At 35.8% G+C, this 14,263-nt stretch overlaps 1 protein-coding gene across 1 annotated transcript; it reads left to right on the top strand.

Annotated features, from left to right (window-relative positions):
• The first annotated feature begins 12,833 nt into the window (after positions 1-12,833).
• On the top strand, positions 12,834-14,263 carry LOC121317941 (pro-MCH-like). The gene is made up of 3 exons (XM_041254029.1): positions 12,834-13,059; positions 13,468-13,699; positions 14,134-14,263. Exons 1-3 carry the CDS (start codon positions 12,868-12,870, stop codon positions 14,181-14,183), a joined length of 474 nt encoding a protein of 157 aa, XP_041109963.1. The 5' UTR covers positions 12,834-12,867; the 3' UTR covers positions 14,184-14,263.

Below are 14,263 nucleotides of genomic sequence, written 5' to 3'. Positions count from 1 at the left end.
GACAAACATTTTGACGATAAGTCTTTATTGTGTTCTGTGCCTGACTAATCAGTTCCATTCCCCCTGCCCTTTCATGGAAGCTAAATTCACAACCACTTAATCTTAATCTGGAATTGGTACCCAAACGCAGCAGGCTTGTACATGAGTAATGTTTAAACTGTAACATGATTAATGATACCTGGATCGTATTTTTCATTTATCATTTTCGATAAGAGCCTTGGCGTCTATTACAATGACTTTGGGCACTCATTCCCGGAAAGGCAGGTGTGTTGCATGCGTCTGAGACCATCCGTTGAGCCTCATTTACGAAAGGACTCTACACTACACAATAACTGCAATTACTGTGCACGTTAATGATTTCCTATTTACTATTGCAACTGTATTCATTATCACACGAAATAGTGGGCATATTATGGTGCACACTAATTTTATTGTGCCATACTGTGGTAATCAGAATGAAAAAGTGTTTTTAAATTAAGCTCCCCACTGTGAAAATGAGATTAGCTTCATTCACACCATATTCACAAAAGGGCGATAATTGTATTGTGCACGTTTAAAGTGAGTGATAATTTGTTTGTTTGGACACCAGGCTTTAATCACTGATAGGTGCGCTATTTAAACCTATTTTTCTGGCCTGAAAACTAGTGATGTGCAGTTTGATTCTTTTTACTGACACAATTCGTTTGAATCATTCAACAGATTTGTTTGTTTGATTCACTAACGCTAAATAAATACATCTTGCTGAATTACTTGTTTTTGAAAATTAGTTTCAACAGAAATCTGGCAGCAAGGGCCATTTAAGTTAAGACTGTTCACTTGGTGGGCCACATCGTAAAAAATACATATACAGCGCGTGTCGGGCTCCAATACAAATCCGCTATAGATCGACGGCCATCAGAGACCCATAGAAAAACAAATAGGCTAACAAATAATGTACAACCACTCCTTCATTTTATTGGGGTCATCAAGCTCCAGTATAAATCCTCGATGCAACCTGCTTTTTATCATTTTTCGTATAAAAAGCAGCACACCGTTTTCATTCATTCTGTGGAAGGTAACTGCTTCTCATCAACTTAAGTCTCTAATTAATTTAATGAATTCTTCTCTCCTTTCTCAATTGCCCAAACCACTGCATTGAAAGAATCCATTCACAACACAGGAAGCTTGTTGCTAGGGAGCCAACGTCACTGCCCAGTGACTTTTGCTTGTGCATTGCTTAAAAAACCGCTTCAGCAAGTAGATACTTAATTTGGTTTCTGTTATTAAGCAATGCATGTATATATAATAACAGTATGATATTAATGCTTTGTTTTTATATGTTCTATATATTTTAGTTTGTGATGTGCAGTACAAATTAAAACAAACAAAGTTAAATTGTCTATGTATAGATCAGGTAAGGCATGCGCAGGTAGACTGTAAAAACAGGGAGCCAACTCCAGGACCACAATATATCTGAATCCGCAGTATAGAGAGGAGCGATATAACGAGGGGTGTGTGTGTGTGTGTGTGTGTGTGTGTGTGTGTGTGTGTGTGTGTGTGTGTGTGTGTGTGTACGTACACACAGATTGTAATGTATGTGAAAATGTCTGTATAAATTTTATGTAGGCCAGTATACTAAAATATACTACTATACACAAAACACATTAACTAGAAGCAGCTTTCCTAGAAATTCACTTTCACAAATGTAATAAAAATGGAAATCTCAAATAGTTAAATAAATAAATAAATAAATAAATAAGCCAGAGTTAAGTCTCTTGAACTTATATTCCAAAATATAACGTTTTAACAGCACTGAAAAAAAAAATATACTGACAAGCTGTGAAAATGCAAAATAGTAAACAGTACCACTTTGAAATGTACCTTCTGTCAGGACACTTGATAACAATGCTCATTATGTGTTCTAATTCTGCAACTTTACCACATAATGCCTGTTAATGCAGAATGGGTACTTCTGTATTTCTTTCTTTGAATTTTTTTCCAGCACTCTGCTAGCATCCTCTGTTGTAATCCTACCAGTTTCTGCACTTAAAATGGCTTTTGAAGTTAAAGACCTTTCCTTTCATTAAGACTCCATAGCTTCTTTAATTTGCAGTAAACTCAAAATACGCTGCTTTGTGCAGCGTATCATAGTGACGTTGTATGGCATAATCTTTCATAACTGCAACCATTGCACTGCAAATCAGACATATTGCCTTGTCGTCAAAATAATTAAGTGAAAAAAATAATCCTCTGGCTAATGATTTTGGAATCTTCTGTGTTCCGCCTCCACCTTCCGCTTCCGTAACATCTCCAATTACTTTTTCGCTACTGACAAAAAATTTACACAAAGTAAAATAAATATAGTCTAACTTCATTATAACTAACCCCTCCCTGGGACCTGGAGAAATGTTTGTTTTATCAGGCTGTTCACTATAATAACATTCAAATAAAATTGAACGTCTTTATACAGTATCGTCCTTTCAAGAGAACTTCAGTTTGTCAACATTTAAACTATATTTAAAAGAGAACAGAAAAAAATAAAAATAAAAGTACACTTACATGCTGAATACAGTAATTATGTACCTTTCTCTTGAAAAACATAGCCAGCGTAGATTGCTTCATGCATTTCTCAGTGCACAGTGTTTCAATCTTGTTACCTCCTCACGCCTGTTGCCATGGTTGCAGTTTGTGTGAAGATGGCAATGGTTGCATATTTCACACAATTCACACTACAATAGGTTATCTTCGAATTCGCCTACCAAAGTCTTTGTTTTCACTGAGAGAATAACGCATTCACACTGGAGAAAGTTCAGTGTCAGTCACTACCGAGATTGTTTTAACCATGTAGAGTTTCAGTACATCAATGCAATTTTATAAAGCAATGGACGGTTAGCCAAAAATGTCCCCTTAGGCCGTATGTTTGACACTCATGTTTTAGAGTATTAACAATTTATTTTAAACTATGTAATTCAGCTTTAACTGCAACCTATTTAATAAACTGCGATTTACAAAAAAAAAAAAAAAAAAAGCCCTGCTAAAGCTAATGGGGAATTGTATACAATTTCTCACGGAGGACAGGTTTACAATACATGTGATATTGATTGTACTCGTAGTACTGTCACCCCAATCCACGGAGTCTGATCTGCAGGGTGGAATGCCGACAAGGAAGAGAACTGAGGCTACATCTCATCAATCAATATTTCTCGTAAGCAGAACAAAAAATATACATACCATTGCACAACGTTAATTTTACTGTATATGCATTAAAGGAAAAAGCTTTGATTTTTATATTTTATTTTTTCTTTTACAAGGAATACATGTTAAAATTAAACGGTAAGCAGTGCAGTTTCATTTTACCTTGCCTCTGCCTGTCCTCTGCTGAGTGCTGTGTCTGTTGATCGGTCATTTTCGGTCAATGCAAGTCACCTCCACCTTCACAAGCTACTGACCAAAAGACATGCCTGGACTGCTGGGGCTTTTGATATCACAGGGGTCACAGGTAAGTCTCTGACATTATCGTGCACATTAAATTATCTCTCACAATACATGTGGTGTGCACGACATGGTATGTAAAGTACCAAATACTGTGCACTTAAATTAATACATTCTTCAGTAAATGGGGCAGTAAATTTAGATTTATCACACACGTTAGGCTCACTACTTTCCATGTGCGCTAACTCCAAATTTAGTGCCCTTTCGTAAATGAGGCCCTTACTGTCCAATAGTACAGTAAGTACTATAGAATGTCCCAGCTGTCGATTCTGCTACAAAATGCTTCAGTGCACTCTGGTTAACTCAGGTTGTGAAAGACATGTTGTGTGAACCACAGCTCCTGGTGTCATCAGTTGCAATTTCTAAGAATTATAATGTTTGCACTTCTGTACAGACTGTTTTGTTTTAAAGTCTCTGATAACACAGTATGCTTGCCTTTCTCAGATCTGCATAGTATTATATATATATAGTTGAACCAGTTTCTGTCAGGAGGAACAATATCCTCTCTGATGCATCCAAAAATTGGAAATTACACCCATCCACCATGATTAAGTAGACTAATGAAATTCATATATTTTAAAAATAATAAAAACTGTCAAATATTAATGAAACAGTTAGCTAGACAGTGATATGTTTTACAAATGCATTAATACATGTAAGCTTTCTGAATCTCACACAGACCATTTTTGTTCAGGTAATATGTTCATGTATCAGTGTAATCAACCATATTTCCATATATTTTATTCTATACATCGTTGTACTATCAGTGTACATATATATTTCAAACCATATTAAGAAATCCTATCTACTGTATAATGGTGCTATTTTGTAGTTTGTTATATGCAAAGGATGCTAAAACAGTAAAAATAAAATAAAACTGCACAATATAAAAGGTTTACCAATTGCACTGGCCACACATTTTATTTGTAAACTATCAAGTGATTATAAACATATATATGCATATGCTTATGAATATAAATGGAACCATCCAGACCCAAACTGCCACAGGGATAGAGATAGACATGTAAGTATAGCAGTAGGGCTCTGGGGGTGACATATACTATATTCTGTGTGTACTGTACAGTACTGGAAACAATTATGGAAACACCCAAACAACCCCATTGGTTTGTGAGTCCACCTACTGGCAACCTGAACATGGCAGTAACCCCCCGTAACAGATTACATGAACCTCAGGGTTGTTATGAGGGTGGAGACTGGTTTGGTGTGGAATGGAATCAAACAAAAATAGGGATGTGTTTCTTGCTTACAGTACTACTGTTTTCTAAAAAGATTAAATAATGTATCTAGAGGGCGGTCCTTCTTCCCAGTGTTTTCATAACTGATTCCAGCACTGTAAATTTCGGTGAAATCTGTGGATGTTTGAAAAGAACTAACGATCTCTGTTAGGTGATCCCAGACAAGTGTAATACACAGTTGCTGTTGTGTTTCATTTTTGTATTATTATGACATATACAACACTATACTAAATGACTGTTAAAAAAAAGCACTGTGAAATTGTACTTACCTTTTTTATGCTATTGTAGTGCTTACAAAGTATAAGCAACACATCCTTATTTGTTTACTTACTGGCAGCTGCTCGGTTAGTGTAGCTATCTGAGCAGTAAACACATTGGAAATGTTGCCCGAGGAGCACATATGTGCACATATGAATTTTAATCCCTGATCGCATGTGATGTAAATGTTTGCGCTGACTCACAGAAATGTCAACTTGATCACTGCATTGTAATGTACAAAAATGAGGCCTTCTGCTGTTCATATTGGAGAGTTTTAAACTAAAATCAAACTAAATGAGAACTGTGTGTATGTTAGACCATTACTTTTCTTTGCATTATACATTTGGCTGGGGTTCTAGGTGAAGATTTTTTTTTAAATAAATTACTTCAGGAAATAGAGTGAATACATATATTATGATAAGGTGGCATTATGAAAGTATTTAGTGACTGCAAAAGGCAAAAACACATTTCTGCAGCTACTGTACATGTAAATACTTGAACTACATGTAAGTCTGTTCCAACTTGTGTGTCTAAGCTTTACAAGCTTGTGTTTTCTTGGGATCTAAAACAACCAGCAGAGTGACTTTCACATCCACAGATACATTTGGTACAAAGGGAAAATAAATACAGTATGTACTTTTTTTTTTTTTTTTTTTTTTTTTTTTTCTTACTGTTTTTGGCCAAAGATACTGTAGTGGTGCTAATGATAAGTTTGTTTTTGTGAAAACCTAAGAGGAAAAGGTTAGAAGTAATCCTCAAAGACTTGCTTCTGAGGTGAGATCCAAACTAAAGAGAATTTGTAACCTGAACTTTACCCTCTACAAAAAACACCACAAAGCAATACTTCTTGGAGTGGAAAACTGGGCATGTTTCCCCTCACATCCTGTGAAGTTTCTTTATTCACCCCTGGGCAAGCTAGGAATGATCATGCTCTGGCTACCCCGTCTCTGTGTATTCATGAGCACCAGCTAATACCCTGCCAGGATTTACCAAAGCTCGATAGTTTTAGAGCATATTAGAGCACTGCAGAATGACCTTGCATTTCGTCATCCACTCACGATTATACCAGGAAGTGATTAATGCAGTCCAGATACTTGTACTGTAAAATGCTCTAAAAAAACAAAACAAAATCCAGATGTATTTTATCCCAGCAGGTTATAGATTGATCAGATCACCCCTGGGTCAGGCTGACAACACATTTTGTCAAGTATTTTGCCACCTTTTTGTAAGAGGTACATATTGAGCCCACTAAACTAATTTAACTTGTGACTTCAGCTAGATTCAAACCCAAGCTCCCAGAGGTGAAAGGAATATAATTGAAACAATCCATTGAAGATAAAACACTGAAGAATTACTCATGTTTAGGTGTTCTTCCAAGGGTGAATTTATGAAATGAAGGTAAAAATATAAGGTAATGCATTGCTTATTAAAAAAAAAAAGCAGAACATAACAAAATAAAAGCTACAGGCTCTTCTGAGGAGTGACTGCAATGTTTTTTAACTGGAAAAGGCCCCCCTGCTAAGTTTTTTTTTTAATAGATGAAAATATGCTGTTGTTAACAGGTTTATGCTGTGATTGAATATTCAGAAAGCCCTCATCGGTTCCCGGTGGAGTATTTTGTTTCCACACACATGACATTTTGTGTTCCGTATTTTGAACATGAGTATTATATGAACTTACAGTACGGCAAATGGATAACTCACTGAAAACACAAAGAAAGAAAGGCATCTCTTCTTTACAATGTGACTTATACTTGTGAAGCAATTATGATTTTTCAATGTCAGTGAATAAGTGATGGACCCTTAGACATTACAGAAAAATACTGTTAACATTGCTGAACTGAGAATAAACCAAATTAGTGAATTGTCATTTTGGGTAATAGCTAAGAAACAGTGGATTACTTTACTTCACTGCAACTAAAGGTTGCATATGTTTTTACGAGGCTATAATTTGTTTTGATGCAAATGTTTTTATTTCAGGTGTTCAGTTAAATAATGTATCGTATTATTTTTAAGGACCCCACCCCCCCACCCCCAGGTGTGCAGATATTATTTTGTGGATTACTCAGCTGAATGGTGCTTCACATGACAGTAAAGGTGCATTACCCCTTTACAGCATATATACAATGCTTATTTTGGCATCAGCTTGAATCTAACTGGGAAGAGCAGTTTAACAAGAGAGAAGGCCATTCTGTCTGTCAAGGCACCTAGTAGCTGACAAATCATACTTCAGAACTTTTGAGAACTATCGACACCATCACGACCATTTCCCAAAGCTCCTATCTCGGATAAAAATTATTTGTATCCAAAGTATTTGAATGTTTCACTGTCCCAATTTATTTAAAAAGCAATTCTGAAACCACGTTCCAAACTAGCAATTACAGCGTAGTATACATTTATACATGTTTTAGCTGTTATTAATGTTATTCTGTTAGTTTTTTTTTGCTTAAAATGATCATGTATTGAACTTGTATTTAAAGGAGAAAGAATGTTTTAGAAAAATATTTGACTGTCTAAAAGCGTCTTTGTGTTAAATTAAAATAATCAAAATGGGGTCTAGGGATAATGCATCTATATGACTGTAATCACACACTATAATGCATCATTTGATTTTCTGCACTTGGTAACAGTAACTACCAAGAAATAACAAAAATAAATGTAATGCATTACTGCAAAAAGGTATCTTAAATGTAAAAATATGTATGTTTTATACCTCTATGAGGTCTAATAAAGTGGAAAACTTCTCATCAGCTTCTGTGTTTATGTACTGTGTTGTTTACATTTGATGTAACTTGGAACGTTGCTTCCAATATTCAAACCAAAGATGCATATGTTAATGCTCAAGGCATGTAAATAAAAATAAAATAAATAAAAAGCAGCAAAATATTTTACGCAGAGGATGCAGAAAAAAAAAAAAAAATGTCCAAGAAGATTATGTTTTAAAATTGCAGTGTATTCTCTTATCTGTTTAATCCAAAAACGAGTCTCTGAAGTTTGGCTGTTATAGAAGGCTCTTTCCAGTTAAGCCCTACTGTTACCACAACATGAACATGGCAGTTCGTGGTTATATCTGGGTTTAGTGGGCTTGAGTTAACCACTCTGGTTGTATGCAGGGTGTAAAGATGTCATGCATTATTAAGGAAATCCATTTTGGAGAGATCACTTACTGTACACAGAGTTTATTAAAAAATAAATAAATGTTTTGTTACATTTCAACTTTACTGAATTGGCTGAAAGTGGAGTAGAGCTTTGCATTCTCGGAAGTGTCCTAGAAAGCATAATTTCTTTGCTGTTGTAAATGTACAGAGGGATGGTTACAACACAGTTGGAGTATAGGTGGATGTTTTCCTTGGAGAGCTACTGATGATTTGGTTCAGCTGCATTGTTGCTGGAACACAAGGTTTGTTATTTAATAAATATAACCTGCTTTAGCTGTGTACTTTTCCTCAACAACAACAACTTTTATGATCAATAGTTCAAGCACTATTGGAATAGTGTTTACAGACAAAAATTCCACTTAAGTCCATTGTAAATAATGGAAAGAAAGTCAGGGAATTGTGTTGCATTATAGTTAGTGCTACAGGAAAACAAAAAACATGCCTTGTGAACTTATGTCCACATGTGTCAATTCATGGTATAAGTTAATTTACTTAGGTGGAAGTTCTAAGCCATTACAGTGAATGAGCACAGTTTTTGAAACTGGAAACAATTGAGTAGGTTCCAATTTTAAATATTATTTAAAGTTCGAAGAGATCAAGGATTTACATAAGAACACCAACACTAGACACCAGGAAAGTTCAAATAATAGTAGCACTTAATTAGATACAGAAATAGAAAAGAACAGGAGTCTTATATTGTAACTTTTCAAGTTTCATTAAAAGTTGCTTATCAAAAGATATGTAACTTAGGTTTCTCTGATTATGTTTCAACAGTCCTGGGCAACACTGACTCATTTGTCATTTGGTTGTGGAACTTTGATCAAGTCCTTTCTGCAATGATTATTTAGTCCTCATCAGGATCAATACAGTCTGTACGTGTGATCCTCTTCTTAAATTCTTCAACCACAATTGTGGTCCAACACAGTCTTTAGGTTTTTTGTAGTGCAGTAGATTTAGACTATGTCTCACTCTGTCGCGGTCTCTGGTTCTTTCACCACAGTACTTGGTCTCTCAGGCTATCACCACTTCTTCCCTGTAGAGCATCTGTGGCTTTGAGTCATAGTTTTCTTCAGTCAAGGAGAGACTCCTTTGTGTTTATGGAGTTTGAGAGCATAATGCTCTTTTTTATTTTTCTATTATTTATGTATTTTACTGTTAGGGGGTTGTGGCAAAGTGGCTAGTGGAGGGGAACAGGTATAACGGTGATGCGATGCAGGAGTGACAGGCAGACAACAGTTTCCAGTGAAAAGGTGCTTTTATTTATAATCCAGGTCTGGTGACCGTTAAATAATAAATCCCCGGCTATACACAACAATGTGTAAAGCACGGGGATAGCAATAACACAGACACAGTCCCGAACAAAACGAACACACGGTCACCAGTCCTGGGTGAGTGCAGACGTGCTTGTGGTGGGTGAAGACACTGTATTTCGTGACGGTTCCGTGCAGTGGTGATCCGGATTGTGCTGACCCTGGTCGACAGCTCCGGATAGGTGAGTTAACTGTCTGGTGGTACAAAACGCAGACAATTACAAAACAAACACAACACGCAATTCCTCTTTACAACGAGAGCTCTTCTCTCGATCCTTCTCTCTCCAAGCATTTAACCCAAACGAAGGAAAAGACCAGCGTTACCCTGGCCCCTATATGTAATCCCGCATGATATCGAGATAAACGGTTGCAGCTGCCTTATTACTTGCAGCTGCCTCTCGTTTATCTCTCAAATCAATACGGTCTTACAACAGAGTCGCGCTTCCATCCAGGCTGACCCACTTCCCTGACCCGGAAACGAACTGTCAGGCCAGCCCTTCCAGATGCTTCTCCTCCCGTTCTTTAGCGCCCTCACAGGTTGGGAGGAAGATTCATCACCAGAACTCATCTTTCCGTCACAGGGGTCTATGGCGCCAACACCATATAAAATAATAATTCGAGTTTTAAGTCTTTGCTCCTGCTGCAAACCTTAATTTTCTGTAACAGCTAACTATACAACCTGTGTATAAGGTGCTGTATATAAAGGTACACAATTGACTTCTGCCAGTTTCCAAGCGTACTGAGTTAAACCTATTTAAAAGAACACTAGGGATTTCTGATGTCTCAATATGTTTTAATCACATGTTTAGCCATAGTTTTAGCCACTGGAATTTATATTTTCTTTGAATAAACTGAATCAGATGTTTTCAAAGAACTAATGACAGAGTTGAAAAGGCTGATTTATTCATTCCAAATTATAGAAGCAAAGTTACATTTGACTATAACCACCTTCTATTACAGTAAACAATAAACCCAGGATTAACTGGGAGTTTTGCAGAAACATGCTGAGCAATTGGCCATATGTGAGAAGTACAGTGTATTATTCGTACTGGCCTAGGGGAGTGTCTTATTTAAAAGCTTTACTCTATATCTTGTGTCACAGCAGAGGTGGTTGCTATCTGCTGTAAAATTCACTCTTTCGTTAAGAATTGTTCTTATGCTGCCTAAATAAAGTGAAACTGGAAGAAACAGCTCAACCCATTAAAAAAAAAAAAGAATAAATGCGCAAATCACCACAACTCCCCCTTGGGGAAACGGTGGAGTGTTTATTCTTCAAATGAAGCTGGTCTTGTTTTCAGGTGACAACATGACAACCCTCTAATTAAGATTCTCTGCTGGAGTTTGACAGATCTCAATGACTCAAGGCAGATCCCATAACAACAGCACAAGGGAGAACAAAAAAATGTCATTACGTGTGAAATATTAAAAGACATAGCAATAATCTCTTTAAAGGTTAGAGAAATAAGTGAAACCTCAGGATATCAACCCTTGACCCAGCAAGTCCCATATCCCACTGGGATACAGATGAACATTTGGATTTTGTTTACATTTTGTGTGCCACGTATTTGGAAAGGAAGGGTGGATGAAACTGCCCAAAGAAAAGGAGGCAAGGTTAGTTGACCCAGTAGATGCATCTACAACGATTGGATATATTATATGGCTGCATGCCAATTTAGTATGTTGGCACAACTTTTAACAATATAGATTTATGAGAGAATGTTCTTCAGCAGACTTCCCTGAAACTATCAGTTTTGACTTTGGGGATTTGATGCCAGCTTTCTTAGTGTATAAGATATCTGGCCTTTAAATACAACCATAAGTATTACAAAAAAGAGCATTAAAATAATTCTACAGCAGGAGTAGAACACATAAGAAATTCTACTGAAAAAAAAATATATATATATATTCATTGAAATTAAATGTACAAATAAGCACAATTTAAAACTTTAAACACTGCACCTGATATAAAAAAGCTAAATAAATATTAACGATTGAACTAAGTCACCAGAGTAAAGAGGCTAAATCTTCTGGATGTCAAAATGTATTTTGTGGATTTCAGATGATGTGAACACATTCAGCTTAAGAGGAAACCTTCATAATATGATTTCTATTAGATCAGCAAGCAGAAAAAAGTCAGAGCAACAGTGTTAGCAGCAGAAAAGTTCACATCCCATTACTGGAACAAGCTAATCCCCATAGACCAGTTCAGTTTTTCAGTAGAGTACAACTCTCTCCAAAACAAATACATAAAAAATAGAGGGAGGACCATCCAAGTAAAATGATTTCAACCCCAGTTAAATTATAATTACTGTTCATATGATAGCCCAATATATTGTGTAATAACTATAGGGTTTGATCCAATGCTTTTATTCTTATGCCGATAGATAACATGACATTCTACAAGTGACTGAAACTTTCAGCAAGCATTTTAATAAAAAGTCAATATCGAAATAAATGCTTATTGAAACATTTGTCAATGGATTGCATTTGTTTCTTTCAGTAATGCCAAATATTTATCACACACCTTTTAGTATTAGAGAGATGTGTACAGTACATATCCAATACACCAGGCCAGTACATAATCTACTTTATTAACATGAGATCCTCCTTGTTTTGTGTTCTTTACTGGTTTCCATTGTTCTACTACAATTCTGGATATGCAGAGCATTTTCAACTGCAACACTACAGACACCTTCTAGTATAGTTCTGGAAGCAGTTTGTATGTCTGCATGTTAAAATAAATACAGAAATAAAAAAATGAATAAAAAAAAAAACACACAACAAAACACAAATCACGTCAACAACGAGACCTGCTATGGAACAATTGCTAATAAGATTACATTCGATTGATTTAAAATCCTTTGATATTCCTATCCATGTTATACATTTGGAGCTTTCATACAGACATATATTGTCTGAGTAATACAAGGATGTCAGTTGGGACGTATAAAGGAGTTATGGTGGGGGGTGTAGAATACATGTGGTTTCTTAATTAACCACGTACTACAGGTAAACAAGTCTTTCATCTTGTCTTTGGTTTAATCCTTAGAGAGGTGTCATTCATTTCCAAAAGCGCACCACTTGAAAGATAATCTGCACAAATATATCAGCCAGTCAAACATGGCCACCCCACAGTGCAGTTCCCACTTATTTCAAGAACAGTCATTAGGATTCTGTTAACCCTAACTAGATTTCTAAATATAAATACAATTCAGATAGGGGGTTTTGCCCTTAATGAAACATCTTTATAACATCTTTTTCAAAAAAAAAAAAAAGAGAAAAGGAACATGTGATTTTGAAGTGGCTTTATTAGCATTTCTTTTTAACATCCATGTATATAAGGTGGACACACACTTCCAGGACAGATTAGGTACTGAGAACTGATAGTTTCTACGAGAACCTCACGTTGCTGAAAATGGCCAGAATGAGCATCTCAACTTACTCTGTTCTCTTTGCTTTAGCATTTCTTTCAGAGTCCTTAACAGCTTCACTGGCAAGATCTCTAAACAAGATAGAAGACACTAGAATGCTAAATGATTTCTTCAGCCCAAGTAAAGCACACCTGGATGCAGAGGGGCTGGACAAGTCAGAAATCATAGTCTTCACAGTAAGTTATTACTGTGCATTGATGAAGGCACAAGCAAAAATGCTTGTCTGCTTGATATAATGCATTATTTATTACCATTAGATCAATTATGAATGTTTTAAGAGTACAAAAAGAACAGTTTTACCTATCAAAATTGAGGAAAATGAACTGCAAAGTATTTTACTTCAATACAGAACCAAGTACAACTATGCATCCATTTAGAAAAGCATTTGGCTAATGCTTTTAGTATTTACACTAGAGTTGGACTTAGCCAAAATGTTTGTCCAATTGCCTGACAGTTTAACCTGAATTTACGAGTTTAAAGTTATGTATTAAAAATATGTCAAGGAATAGTGTCCAAGTCCTGTATTGATGGTGAACTGGCAGTTGAACACACTTTTTTTTTTAACCAGATCATCTTCTTTTTAGGATTTAGGTGTCAAGAAGAATGCTAAAGATCTCCAAGACTTCCTAACTTCTGCCAACTCGAAACTCTTCAGCCCTGTATTGTCTGTGGATCATTCTCCCAGACAGTTGCCTTACTTCACCGTCAGAAAAGCAGAAGCACCCCAGTCAGAAAGCCAAAGCACTGAAACAGAGGAACGCAGAGATTCTGGAAGGGATGATTCTAAAATTCCAGTAGGCAGAAGAGACTTTGACAGTAAGTACAATGGTCTTTAATGCAATTTCTGGAGAGAAAAAAAAACAACTTCTTGTATAACAATTAATATACAAAAAAAAATACTTTTCATGTAGAAAATTACTTTAACCTATCTTAAAAAGTGTAACTTTTTTCTTTTTTTTTTTTTTTTTTTTAATCATGCACAAATATAAATACAGTTTGAGTTAGATTAAATCAAATACATTTGTTGGATTGTAGTAGTGTATATAAGTGGGAGGTATCCTTGCATTAACACTCCAGTACAAAACACAAAATTAAACAAGCCGTTCAGCATCATACAATGTACATATGCTATGGAAAAGTAATTTTAGCATAGGTGATAAATGTACAGTAATGGGCATTATGGGATTAAATCCATGGACCTATGAAATACAACACTAATAATTCAACATTATTTGTTTGTTTGTTTTTAGTGCTAAGATGTATGCTGGGAAGAGTCTACAGACCATGCTGGCAGGTGTAGGAATTGTTTCAGTCCTCCAATGAACAAGTTTTTTGAAAAATTACAATGATCCAGTTATTCACCTTTGTGTTATGCCTGCA

This window comes from Polyodon spathula, chromosome 7, assembly GCF_017654505.1.
Source record: "Polyodon spathula isolate WHYD16114869_AA chromosome 7, ASM1765450v1, whole genome shotgun sequence".
Lineage (NCBI taxonomy): Eukaryota > Metazoa > Chordata > Actinopteri > Acipenseriformes > Polyodontidae > Polyodon > Polyodon spathula.
Note: the sequence above shows the minus strand (reverse complement) of the source record. Positions and strands in the feature narration are given on the sequence as shown.